The sequence below is a fragment of the Taudactylus pleione genome, unplaced genomic scaffold (genome assembly GCF_031769625.1).
Source record: "Taudactylus pleione unplaced genomic scaffold, aTauple2 ptg000188l, whole genome shotgun sequence".
Taxonomy (NCBI): domain Eukaryota; kingdom Metazoa; phylum Chordata; class Amphibia; order Anura; family Myobatrachidae; genus Taudactylus; species Taudactylus pleione.
The window spans coordinates 2,232,889-2,247,082 of NW_028284590.1; the positions used below are offsets into that span (position 1 = coordinate 2,232,889).

The window sequence follows — 14,194 nt, forward strand, 5'->3', positions numbered from 1 at the left end:
AAAGAAAAGAAACTACATGGAATTCCCAAGTAAAGCAAAAAATGACTCACAGTGTACACAATAAAAACCCAACTATTCATTAACTTATTATTTGCTAAAACTGATGGTCATTAGGTGTGTGCGATGCAGATAACGAACACAACCTGGTTTCAATTAATACCCAGATGTTTTTTCTTTCCTTCAAACGCCCTAATTAAATACACCCTGACACTGGGGCTTTCACATTTGCTGGAGTTTGCTGAGGTAAAAATCCCTAGCTAGGGATGGCCATCGATGGCAACAAACTGTTCAATGGATGACCATCGATGGTTTCACCAAACGATGGTCATCCCTGATTTGTGACTGACTGGCCCGTGAGCCAATCAGAACCTGAGGGCGGGGCTTCACGGGTGCCGGGGAGCGGAGCTATGCTCCGAATCCCGGCACCTTGTAAAAAGAAAAAAAAAACATTCGGCTATGCTTAGACATCGATGGACGGAAACCATTTGGTTCTCCCCCATCGATGGCAAAAGCATTCGACATCGTCCATAAACCATCGATGATTATTAATAATCGATGGTAGATGGCCATTCCTATCCCTAGCTCTTTAGAAAGTTATAAGATCAGATTCAGAACGCTGCCTGTGGATGTACATTCCTGGTGTGAGTGAGTGACCCCTGTTTTAACATTCGGTGAAGGGGGGATGGTCCCTAAATATCTATCTCCTCCTCTTTCAGGTGTTGCTTTAACATAAGCCTGACAATAAGCGCCTGCGCGGGAGTTTCCTTTCTGTCCGTGATCGCTACGTACAAAAAAAAAAGTTGCTACAGTGTAACAAGTCCTAGGACGCGGTGGTAAAATAAAAGAGGGGGCGGCGACGAGCAGAGGGAAGAAGCAGCAGCAGGAGCAGCAGAAACGCGCTCGGTCGGGCACTGAATGAGTATCATCTGGGAGACCACTCATTCCCCAACTGACGTTTAATGGAGTAACTGGCATGTGAGTATGCGGAGGAGCCCTGTGCACCATCTGATAACTTTGTTGGCTCTTACTTCCGCCGATCAGGACGAGGAGGAGGGAGGGTAGACGCTCTGATGGGTCTCTTCTGGTAATCTCTGCAGGTTGCTTCAGTGCTAGAAGGCGAGAGAGAACATGGATGACACTGCCCTGGAGGAGGCTCAGACCAGGGCAATAGTGACCAAGAGGAGGAAGGCCTGGGCGAAGAGTAGGGATTCCTGGCAAGCATCGGAGGCTGCAGAGGATGTTTCAGCGGAAGCGACCCAGATTTCTGCGGCTGTGCAGCTGGGAGAGGGCTCAGGTCAGTCCTAAGTCACTAAGCAATGTAACAAGCTCTCCTACAGTTATAGATTCATTATTATGTGTTGTCAGCACAGACAGGGTTGGAGCGACGATCAGGAAACCAGTAGCCCCCAATACTTCCTCTTTCTGCTCATGGCTCTGTCCTTAGCGTCCTATAAGAGACTGATCAGGTGAAGAACTTCTAGTTCTGAAAAAGCAAAACTTCTTTTTTAATTACAGTACTTTTAAAAACTTTTTACTTAGCTTATTTTATTTTATTTTTTGTAGTCAGAAGACATATCCCTAAAAAGATACAGATAGTGGTCACTGTGATACGCCTCCCCCCCCCCACAACTAACATTCCTTATCGTCGTATATCGTGACAATTATTTTCAGGGGTATTTCGGGGCTCTTATCCAAAGAGGGTGTCGGTTTCCACAGTCGTGCTCTGAAAAGCTAAGATTTTGGGAGCTTGTTAAATAGCTGTGCCCATAGAACATTATACGGATGGCTACGGTGTATGCTGTTGCTTTCAATGCAGGAGTGATCTCTAGTATCCTTGCTAAATCTGTGTTAAGCCGCGTATCCAGTACGCGATGCTACTGAGCGATTGCACGATTACGACATTGTACTCGTGTAATCGGGCCCTATTATGTCAGACGAGCAGCGATGCATGCTCCCGCTGGTAGTTTCCGACATCAGTCATCTACTGAACATGCTGGTCAATCTGCCGATAACGACCGATTGCCCATGTTCAGAGATGATTGATGTGCCTACACTGCAGGGGGAAGGGGAACGATGGTACGATTATGATGTCGTAATCGTACTGTCGTGCTGGTATCTGCTAGTGGATACGCGGCTTAAAACTTTGTTTCAGGGTGTTTTAAGGACAGAATTGGTTTGATAAATAGAATCCAAAGTTTCATAAAGATCATTTTCCTCCATTTTTTCACTCTATTTTTGTACGAGATCTCGTACAAGTTTACCCCAATCAATACAGTGTATGGTTGTGCCATTTGCCTGTCATTGAAATGACAGCTACCCGCTGTGCAGAGAACCTTCATACAGCCCAGCTGACTGTACAGGTTTGTCACATACAGACCAGTCAAGCTCAGAATCTGTCCCATGTTTGGCCCTTAATAATTGAACCACTGGTGCTTACACTGGTGTTGCAGTTTTTGTAGAGGGTTGTACTTTGTAGAACTGTGCAGTAGCATGTGCTTACCTGGAAGCTTGCACAACGCTAGTGTAATACAGCAGTACTGTATATCCGTCTGCCAGACATCGGTGTAATAAGGTCAGTGAGGCAAAGTGTACGGAAGTAGATTGCAGCATGTTCAGACTAGAATGTGAGTCAGTGCAAATTGTGAATAACTTGAAATGTAATGAATGCTAAGTTTTGGTATGTGCATAACTAACTTTACGTGGCTAGCTGTATACTCACTGGTGTTCCTGCTTTCTGACCTGTGAAATTTTAACCCCAAATCTCCTCCTCCAAGTGAGTATGTTGTGTACCTTTTTTTACTCGTGAACCTGTAATCCATTTACGTACATCCACTGTACATGGGACAGAAATGCTAGCTTTGTGATTAGTGTGACTTATCCGTTAAATGTGGCATAGTATCTAATCACATGGTATGTCTGGGTTTTGTGTCATCAGCTAATAGTTTGACCATGAAAAGGCTTAGTGACTTCCAGTAGGGACAGAAATGTACGGTTACAATGATAATCCTTCTGGGCAGTTATGTAACAGTAATCTGTAGCCTTCACCTGGAGTTATATTTCTCAATGGCAAAACAAAATCTCAACTTTTTTTTTTCCCCTCTATGGCTATTTAGTCTTTAAACCAGAGGTTCCCAATCTTTCCTCAAGGCACCCTAACGCTCCAGGTTTTAAGGATAACCATGCTTTGGCCCAGATTACTTAATTAGTGCTTCAGTCTTTTGATTTCCCCATCTGTGCTAAACCATGGCTATCATTAACACCAGGACCATTAGGGTGCCTTGAGGACTGAACATCTGCTTTAAACACTCCCGAAGGACCTTTTAATAATGCCCTGTTTTAATTTGTTTTATCTTATTTACTTCAGAAACGTAGGACAGAGCAGGTCAGTGCTGGATATGTGATTGATTGGCGACTGCTTATTTACGATCCACTTGTGAGGGACTTGAGGCTTTTAGTATTTACAATTTATTTTTGTGTGTACCCTTTTTCCAATAATTATAGTGTTGCTAACGGTGACTTTACCGGGTTCCCCCTCCTCTTCAGCTCCCGATGACGCTGAAGTGACATGCTTGTTTATTGTTGCACCCGAAGTCATGTCTTGTGTGAAATAGCAATTAAGTCTTGCGTAAGTAGCTTAATTTTAACTATATATGCAGATTATCTGAAAATCTTTAGATTAACTGTTCTTGAAGGTCAGATGAATTATTGGAGTAGAACATTCCTCTTATAGGTGCTTTCAGTAAAGTGCTAAAACTGTGTAGGGTGAACCAGTGATTTCCATCTTCCCTGCACTGTTCTTTCAAGAAAAGGGATTCACAGTAAAAGGAATGGCTCTCGCCGACATGACGTGTGATATTCAATAGTGACAAATGGTTTCTTGTCATGTGCAGCGTCAGACTTGGCACACGGCGTGCACATAGGGAATCTTTTAAAAGTTGCTAGGACATTTTTTGTAGTTTAAAAATCCTTTTTTCATGGTCTATTAATATCTGATCGTTGGTCACTGTTGTGTTGTTGTGTGGGAGGTATTTTGTCTTTATCTATATTGTGACTTTAATAACGTGTTTTAAATAAACTAGATCTCCTCGATACAGGCAAAGTAGGACCAAATTATAGTATTTTACTACATGTCTTGCCCTTTGACCATTAGGTCAAATTCTTTAGACCAATAGAACAAATTCTAGCTGTACTGGTTTATCAGGTTAGCCGTCCAATACTTGTCCTGGTGGCTTTTAAGGTCTTTTTAAACTTCTCTCCTGTGACGTATAGCCTAAATTATGTTACTCTAATGGCGAAGTTTTGAGAAGTGTGTATGTAGACTTGCATCATGCGTAGTGTAGCCAAGAGCAATGGTGAATTTCAGTACGATTATGAATGTTCCGCCAAAAAAAAAACCTGCTAGAAATTTATATTTGCAAATAGCCGAGAAGGGCAGCAGCAGTAAGTATGTGACCGATGTATGTGGCTCAGGATATATCTGGGTGGCACTTGTTTAAACTGTACCTAGAGTCTTTCATATCCGTGACGTGAAAAAAAATTGGTGTTAACCACTGAAGAATGTGAAAAAATGTCTCTTAGGCTTTAGAATGGGGCACAGTGTTGTGTTTAAGTGGCTAAAAAAAATAAACGCACTTGGGCGGATTCAACTGTTTTGCTCTGCCCACAGCTCCCATCTAAAGTGACGGGACCAATTTAATTGTTTGTGCCAATGGTCTCGAGTGGCGCTGGTGCTCATTATTTTTGCTCGCACCCTCCTGAGGTGGAAAGCCGAAATCTGCGAAAAGTCTGGCTTTTGGCTGCCCAGACGCAGCGTACCCAGTACTTTACACGGAATTTACCACTTTACTCGTCTAAACTTGGTGTATTTGGGCACGACTTGCCTGATAAGGAATGGGCGCCCATTAACTCAGGCCCATCAGCACAAACAATTGAACATTGCCCCATTACTTTAGACAGGAATCCTGCATGAGAATACAATTGAATCCCCCTTACGGAGGCATATCCCTGAGCTCATGTGTAATGAAGCAAGGTCCTGGGTCAGTTTGGGTGTCTTCTGCTAATTAAAAAAATAAAATAAAAATAAATTATATATATATATATATAATGTGTGTGTGTGTGTTTGACACGTTTTCGTTCAATCACTGGAAGGAGGTCCTGGAGTCATGCAATTCACCAACTTAAGTGCTTCTAGAAGCACGTAAGTTGGGGAATGCTGGGGAGCGCAACAGAAGCAGGGTGTCAAGTCACTCACGCTAACTGGCATTGACACACTAAATTTTATAGGGGTTACTGACTTTAGGGAGCCCCACATCTGTTTCACCACCCATAGAACACCTTCAGCAGTGACTTATTTTTTATTTTTTCCTCCTGGACTGAGGTGCCCGAACGCCATGTTTCTGACTGTTGTGGAAAAGCAAAACATACACAAGGAGAACATACAAACTGCACACAGATAGTGCCTACCTGCACACTGTGACTTCAGGTCTCCAGTCTGGCCCTTTTATATCTCCCAATCACTGTGTAGGTAATGTTGGTGATCTCCCTACTTGTGGGAAAAACTACAGACGATGTTTCAAAATGTGGAAACCCTTCTTACCGCATAGATCTGACTGTTTATTTCAGAGGTTCCCAAACTCTGCCATTACAGTCCACGTTTTAAGGATATCCTTGCTTGAGTCCAGATGGTTAAATCCAAATGACTGAGGTACTAATTAAGTCACCAAGCATGGATATCCTTAAACCGTGGACTGTAATGGCAGAATTTGGGAACCCCTGGTTTATATTGAAGATGGACTCATTTAAAACCACAGTGCACATGTGTATTTACTAACACTTGTATAACACCAGCATGCTCTGTAGAAAGTTACATTTGTGAACAATTGGTGCTTATCGATTACAAGCTTTCCAGTGTGACATGGACCTTGATAAATCCGGGAACTAATGAGCAATGTCTCTGCAAGCATTGGGGACCATTGGATTAAGTACCTGAGACACCATGTCAGTTGGGGTTGAAGGGTGCTGGTGCGGGACTCTCATTTGAGCACATATGTTTTTTTGTTTAATTCCTATATATTTTTTTGATGCCAGTTGGCAAAGACCCTAAGGAGCTCTCTGAACTTGACTGTAAATTTAAATCTGTCACTGATCCAAGGACCTGCTTATCTTATTGTTAAAATAGAAGTTATTTTCTAAGATGATGCTTATGCCGGGTACACATTCAACGATGTGTACCCAGCCGTCATATCGTTTGGCGGGGGTCGCGGCATCGGCAAGTGCATACACGCTTGCCGATGTTGGAAGCGACGGCGTGGCAGCGGGGGCCATCCTGCATTTGGCAGCATGGCCCTCGCTGACTATGTTGCCCGTCGGACCAGCATGCGGGTCCGATGGACGATGTCACTGGCAATGCGCGAGCATCGACAGTGACATTGAGGGTATACACTAGACAATGTGCCCTATTTGTCCTTCGATCCGGCCGGATCTGACTACGTATCGTCTAGTGTGTACAGGCCATTAGGCTAGTCAGTAAGGACAGACTTTATACCAGGTTCTTGGAAATGTAGATTCAATAATTGCCAGTATTTTATAGGCTGTAGAGCCATGCTTTACTGATCTCTTACCATGTGCAACATGCTAATTTAAATATTATCTTCTTACAGGAAATATACCCAATGAAAAGATTGCGATATGGCTGAATGACTGTAGGTAAGGCTGTTTTTCTCTTAAATAAAAAAAAAAATAAAATAAAAAATCTGGATTATTTTTTTCACACGGTCCAGATTGTTTTGACTTCCCATTTCCTAGGAAAATAAGTCTTTGGATATTGCATGACTCACTATTCTTAAGCTGCAACCAACAAAGGAAGTTTATTGGAACACACAGAAACTTCACATAATCAGTGTGCCTGTCAGGAATCCCTATTTTTTCCAAAAGTTTTGAGGGTGTTAAAATCTGCAAAATGATTGTATTATCTTTGCCTCCCGCCCTCTGTGTTTATGCATGGTATACATTAGAGTTTAAGGCTGGTGGAAGGTGTCACTCCAGAGAGGTGGATTATGACATCAGAATATTGCATTTATTTATTTATCATGCACATTGTTCAAGGGACATTGAAAATGTTATTCTCTCTCCCCTCACGGGATGCAATTGGGAAACCGGCTGTCTTAATCCCGACAGCCGACTTACCGACTGCCTTATCCCGGCGGGGGTTAAATGACAGGCGTCTATTTGTAGATGACTGTCATTTTCCCGACACCGGTGCCCGTCATCCTGATCGAAGGGATGCCATGCGCCGCGAGCGGACAGCCGCGTGGGGGGGAGGGTTAGGTTTAGGGCACCCGGGGGGGGACTTAGGGTTAGGCACCCCCCCCCGGGAGGGTTAGGGCTAGGCGGAGGGAGGGTTAAGGTTACGCACCCCCGGGGGGGACTTGGGGGTAGGCACCCCCCCGGGGGACTTAGGTTTAGGCGGCAGGGAAGAGGGGGGTTAGGCAGCCCTAAAGAGGGTTAGGGGGTTAGGTTAGTTTATACTTACCTTAACGACGATCGGGACTTCCAGCGCTGTCGGGCCTCTACTTCCGGGAACTCTGCTTTTGTCGGCCAGGCGCTACCGGGAATCGAACTGCCGGCCAGGGGGCCAGCAGTATTTCATACCGATTCTTTCCTCACTTAACAATGATATGTGAGTGATTTTATTCATGTAGTAGGTGGTAGTTCTGTGAAAATGTTGTGTATTTTGGTTTAGCAATATTTGGAAGATATGTGTATATAGTTTTATTAGTGGTAGACTGGCAATCAGGTAAAAAAAAATAAATCTGAAATTATTGGCCCTCTATCTTGATGAGCAACAGAAAATCCAAAAATGTTTTTGCACTTTTAAATGTAGCCTGTTTGCATACTGTAGCAGTGTAAGGCCCTTAGGGTTGTTACCGCATTTTCAAATTTTGAAGTAAGATATTTTGGTGGTGATCAGTAAAGACCACAACTGCTTCCTTACTGAAATATTAATTTTTAATTAATATTTTTTATTTTATTTTTTTAAATGCTTTGTGTTGCAACAATACAGAATTACATTAGTGTAAAGATATATAAAAAAAAATGTTTCGATGAATAATAGCATGTGCAGACATGTCCGGTTAACAGAGGAAAATATAAGACGTGCAATAAGCGGAAAACTCACCACTAACATGTACATAACAAGAACATTAACAAAAAGTCAAGTTTGCCCAGGGGGAGGTGCAGTAAGTGTGGTTGGGGGGGGGGGGGACAACCTAGACTCCATTCAAAGTTACCTAGAGAAATTTGAGGGTCACGGGCACTCTGAGCTCATACCAAGAGGTAGGTTGTAAACTCTTATGATTTTGATACCTGTTGGCCGCAGAAGTGTAACTTCCCGACTTCGAAGCCTGTGCGTATTTCCCATAACATCTTGATTCAGTCCAATCTAAATATATGAAATGAGACAAAGAGGGAGACTCCTTTTTTAATCCAATTAAGAATTTTTTATTTTTCTTTACCAGCTGCACTGATTGCTGAAAGTAATATCTTACTGCCCCTAGTTTATCTTTGGCTTTCAGAGAAGGCCCCAACACTGCCCGCTCAGGGCCAAATGGGACATCATTCACTAGTTGAGTAGTAGCATAGTTGGGTACCTGTAACCAGCAGCACCTAACTATGGGACAGTCCCATAGACTAAGAATTCTCACTAGAAGAACATTTTTGACAAAGATGGAATTTTGAAAGCCCCATCAAATAGTGGGGTATTGGACAATATTCAAGAATAGTTCAGTTAACATGCTAGATGGTAAAAGTCTATGGAAGAATGGAAGGAAGAAATGAGTTTGGGAGGGGGAATTGTCAAGCGTGTTGTCCCAATCCAATTCCGAGGAAACCCTGATGTAGAACTGATGTCCCAGTATTAAGCCCATCTGCTGAGGCACTAACTGTCGCTAGTGTAACGCCACCCACTTCAGGCCATGAGTCCCGACATTTTATACCTAAAAGTGAAGATTTTTCCCTACTTTTCACCTGCTCAGGGACTGCAAACTGACATCTGCATAAATTCCCATGAGACCCCTGTTTACTTATCACGGGCTTTATAATTAAATGGCATTTTTAGCTGCGGTAAATAACTAATATTGGACCTGCCATAGGATAAGATCTTAAGACCTCAAATTTGTCCGAGGCTTTCACAAATGTGTGAGCGTTTACTTGTGGCATTGACCAGATGGGAAACAGAATGCACGTATCCCACCCGCTATATTGTAAAGGGGTAAGAGGCCATGGTGCCTAGAAAATCTGGGTTGTTGAACTTTGATGCAAGGGGTGATTGGTGTGCGTTCAAGTTGCCCCCGCCCCCCACACACCTCAAAATATATATGTTTTGATCAAGTGTTTTTATTGAGTTTTTCTTTACAAGAAATAAAAAATACAAGTACACAAATAAGAGCAATGTGTCGCATCGAAGTATTAAATGTTCTATTTACGAGACTGCAGTAGTCCTGGGGTTACACATTACAGAGGCTTCAAACCTAGGGCCTCATTTACTCACTAGTTTTATCACCAGAACGAGTGATACATTTCACTGTGTATGATAAATGGTGCTCCAGCCAATCACCTCCCAACTGTCAACTGTAAGAAAAATGATAGTTGGGAGCTGATTGGCTGGAGCACCCTTTATCATACACTGTGAAATGTATCACTCGTTTTGGTGATAAAACTCGTTAGTAAATGGGGGCCTTAGTGGCTAAAGACTTTACTCTACCGCATGTCAGGAATTTGTTTTTACTCTAAAACTTCGTTGCAGCAATGATACCCTGAAGAGTCTCCAGATGTTGGGTTGGAAGGTGAGACCAGAGTAAAGTAGAATGAGGGTAGAAGGTTAAATCCACTAAATTTGTGTAAATTAAGTCATCAAACCTGTGAATTGGTGTGTTTATAAATTAGACATTCTCTATTATATAATGTCATGAACGTCTGTTCTGACGTGTGTGATCATCGTCGGGCAGTTCCATCCCCAGGTACTATCCACCTTTTGCCCATCCACTGCAGAGCCAGAGATTAGGATAAGACTGATAGAGAGGGAGAGGGAAAGAGAACCCAGACAAGATGGTTAGTGACCCAGCAAATGACTGGTCTGTAAAACTTGTGTGAGTACTAAAAAAAACAAAACCAAAAACTATTGTACTGTCTCTCTCATGTCAAGGACAGACACTAAACACTTCATGACCACATAGTTCTTCCTCTTCACCAGTTTATAGATTTTGGGTGCTTTCCCAGAGGAATAACTTCCTTTTATTTACCGATGTAAACTATACAGTGGAGTATGTGTGTGGTGGTGGATAGTTTTATTTATTGCCATTCAAAGACTCTGAGCTATCTCATAGCATAATGGAATATCCTCTAGTTTTTTTGACCACATAAGGAATAATATTTAGGGTGGTTCTTTTCAAAAAATTGACAATAATGTCATAAACCCATTAATTGGCATAAACCGCTAGTAGTACAAAGTGTAAATCAAACCGCTTATTTATCTCTTAGGGAGTGTTTTTATGCAATGTATTTTTACAATTGCCTTAAAAAAAAAAAAAGTATGTGTGATAGATATAATATATATATATATAGAGATATATATATATTATATAATATTATGTATATTTTTATTTTTTTATTTTTTCTAAAATCTCTTAACGATACCTAGTTCGTGCTTTTTCGCACACTCCTGCCATTTTCCCTACACGACTGGAGCTTTTTCTAGTAGGTCCAGCATGGATTTGGTGTAGATGAGTGGAAGTCTCAGATTATTGCTTGTGTTATTACCTTTTTATTGGTGGAGTCCTGGGTGGGGCACTCAATGGTCTCTATAAGCACCTGAGTAGTTTTTGTCTGCTCGTACTATTCCTAAATCGTCAGATTCTTTTTCAGGTTTAGATTGACCTTGCATGACTATAAACTTTGCCTCCATTATGGCTTCCCCCCCCCCTTGTTGTGCTGCTTTCAATCATTTTGCTCCTGGTCCTTATTCATATCTGTTAAGTTCACTATAGTTATGCTGCTACTAATATTGTTTTGGTGTTGATATTTCAATTATGGTGTGATGTCACTGTGCATGACTGTTGTGTTGGACTTTCCATTGATTTCATATTCTAGATCACCGTTTTATCACTGTGCCAGATTCTATTCCCCATTCTTCCTTTAACTTTGCATCAGGTGGAGATGGCTGAGAGGCATTTAAGGCAGGAGAATTGGTATTGGAGGCCAAATGAGCATATGGGTTCTCAAAGAGAAGGAGTTTAGTAATAAGAGCAGGGGCCATAAACTGAGCCTTTTTGAACCCCAACAGATAAGATTGGGGGATTTTGAAAAATGTCAGACCCTGAAGGAGTTTTGAGAAAGGTAGGAATAAAACTGAGAGGACATTGTGGAAAAGGCCTAAGGTGGGAAAGGATTAGAGGAGAAGATGCTTGTTGACGGTCAAAAGCAGCGGAGAGGTTGAGGAGCATGCGAATAGAGAAAAGGCCCTTAGTCTTATCCATGTGCAGGTTGTTGATCACGTTATTCCATAACGTGGAGAAGGCAGAAGCCTGTTTGTAGAGTGAACAGAGAGAAAGTGGGTTAGATGATCCAACACTAATAAGTCAAGTAGTTTTAGAGGTAAAGGTGAAGATAGGGATGTGGTGGTAACTGGAGAAAGTTAATGTTGAGAGGGTTTCTTAAGGATTGGGATGATGGGTAGTGTTCATCCTAGCACCCTTCACCTGTCAGAAAACATGCAGTTCCTCTTTCCTGCCAAGAGTGGCCCTCTGGTGCTTCTAGCACACTCTGGTCTGTATCTTAGCAGTTTGTTGCATCAGCTGAGTGTGCTAGAAGCACCAGAGCAGATAGTGACACCCCAGGCAGGAAGGAAGGACTGCACAGGTTGCGACAGGTGCAGGGTGCTAGAATTAACACTAAATTGTTTGCATGTTTGAAGTTGTAGGGAAGGTGAAAGAGGGGTTGAGAGGGAACTGAATTGAGACAGGTAGAGAGGGAGGAGAGGAATGTGAGTACCTTGTCTACAGTTACAAGGGGGAACAGAGGACGTCAGATGTTTGGAGGGTGAGAAGAGTTATGCAATGAGGAGATATCATCTTGGTGAATGATGTCGGTTTATTAAAAGAAAGTGGCAGTCCTAGGCAATAAGAAGAGGGGGAGGATGGCATGGCTAGACAGAGGAATAGCTGATGATGGGTTGGTTCTGACAGTGCAGTCTGAATGATCTTATGTAGGATTGCTTGCCAAGAGTGTGTGGCAAAGTAGTAGCGCAGGAAGTCCGTGTTGGAGCATGATTTCTGCCAATGGCGTTTACCTGTATGGAAGCTTTTTTTTTTTTGGCAACAAATGGTATGACTGTAGGAGATGCCATGGTTGGGGATTGGTGGTCGTAGGTGGTGTGTGGTGATGGGAGCTGCCTCGTTTAGTGCTGCAGTGGGAGTGGAATTGTGGAACAAGACTATGTCCTCGGGGCATGAAAGGGAAGAAGTGGGGTAGATGTGAGGTTCACGTCCTACAGAGAATAGTCCTTAAGGCAGAGGTTCCAAAACGCGGTCCTCAAGGCTCCCCAACAATTCAGAATTTGGAGAGATCCATAGTTGAGCACATGTGACTTAATTAGTACCTCGTCAATTTGATTTGACCATCTGTGCTCAACCATGGATATCTATAAAACCTGAACTGTTGGGGGAGCATTGAGGACCACGTTTGGGAACCTCTAGTCTAAGGTCAATGCATTTAGGAGCTGCAGTACCATGTGATTGGGTTAGGAGGTTGTAGAAGGCAGTGTTGGAGAGGGGGATAGAAGGCTGTGACCAGAGAGTGAGAAAGCAGAATTAGAAATTGAGATGTCACATAGGTGGGAGAAAACCAGTTTGATAGTGTGTGTCATGTTTGGTGAGAGAAGCGCTCTATTGTGATAGACCATAGGAGGAAGTGAGGGACAGCAGTTTAGTGACATGAGTGCTAATTGCGATGTCATTTGGGATGTTGAAGTCGCTGACTGAGTGTATAGGTTAGAGCAGGAGTTCTCAACTCCAGTCCTTAAGTACACCCAATAGATGGTGTTTTGTGGATTTCTTTAATTATGCACAGGTGAGTTAATCCATTTTTCTGGATCAATAATTGTCCCACCTGCTTCCACAGATAGAAATCCTGAAAATGTGTTGGGGTTACTTGATGGTTGCAGTTTAGAATCACTGGGTTGGAGGAAAGTAGTGTTTCCACTAGACTGTTTTTAGCTGGGCGACGTGCCCTGGCCAATTTTAAAGGGGGAAAATGCGCCCTGCCCTTTTAGCAGCGCTAAAACAGCCTGCAATGTGCCTTCCCCACACACGTGCCGGAGTGTCCCGCGAGTGGGAAAAGACTAGTAAAGTGTGAGAGGCGAAGGAATTATGAAGTGGACCCACTGTGCAGATCTATGGCAGCAATATATAGAAGAGTAAATTATAATGACGAGGGCTCCAGTGGGGCGGGTTATAGCATGGAAGGTGCTATTAGGGGACAGTAGGAGGTAGCAGACTCTAAATCTTTAAGGAAATAACCCCTGTAGGAGAGGGCTCAGTGTAGGCATTGTCAGAGCGAGGGAGCCATGTTTAAGTGATGGGAAACAGGCCGAGTGAGCTGGGAAAAGTTCATGTCCAGTGGTGGGGCTGCAGTGCAGTCCAACAATCAAATGGGGGAGCCACACCAACTGCCATTTCAAACGCTGCCAAACATAGTTGGCTGGGACTCACTGGAAGTTGGTGTGGCTCCCCTATTTGAATTTTGGACTGCTCTGGAGCCGCCACTGTTCATGTCCATTTTATGTGCATTTTCTCTTAACTCTCTTTGTTTCCACGTCACTTTGTCCAGGGTAGCGAGATAACAAGTGCACTTAGGGTGTAACATTTGAAGTTCTGTGTTCTACAGCTGTTGTAAATTGACTTTTCTGTTTCTCCCCACACTTTGATGGAAACACATCCATGTGCTTAGTTGCACGCATCGATCGATGTGACTGCACATTCATAGGCTTGGTTTCATAGTGGTCTTCCTTTATAAGTGCGCGCTTGAACCGGCCCTATAATTGGCAAGCAAATGGAAATGCGTCCAAGCTCTGAATTGTCCGAAGATGCGTAAACTTTACTATGGAGAATGCGCATTGCACAAAATTGCAAGATCAGTCCAT

At 42.9% G+C, this 14,194-nt stretch overlaps 1 protein-coding gene across 1 annotated transcript in view; it reads left to right on the forward strand.

Moving 5' to 3' along the window:
* Nucleotides 1-675: 675 nt before the first annotated feature.
* ITPRID2 (ITPR interacting domain containing 2) overlaps nt 676-14,194 on the forward strand; it is a 76,270-nt gene continuing 62,751 nt past the window's right edge. The window contains exons 1-3 of the mRNA XM_088476359.1: nt 676-975; nt 1,098-1,294; nt 6,660-6,705. Coding sequence (XP_088332485.1) covers nt 1,129-1,294; nt 6,660-6,705 — 212 coding nt within the window. The 5' untranslated portion in view covers nt 676-975; nt 1,098-1,128. The remainder of the gene's footprint in view (nt 976-1,097; nt 1,295-6,659; nt 6,706-14,194) is intronic.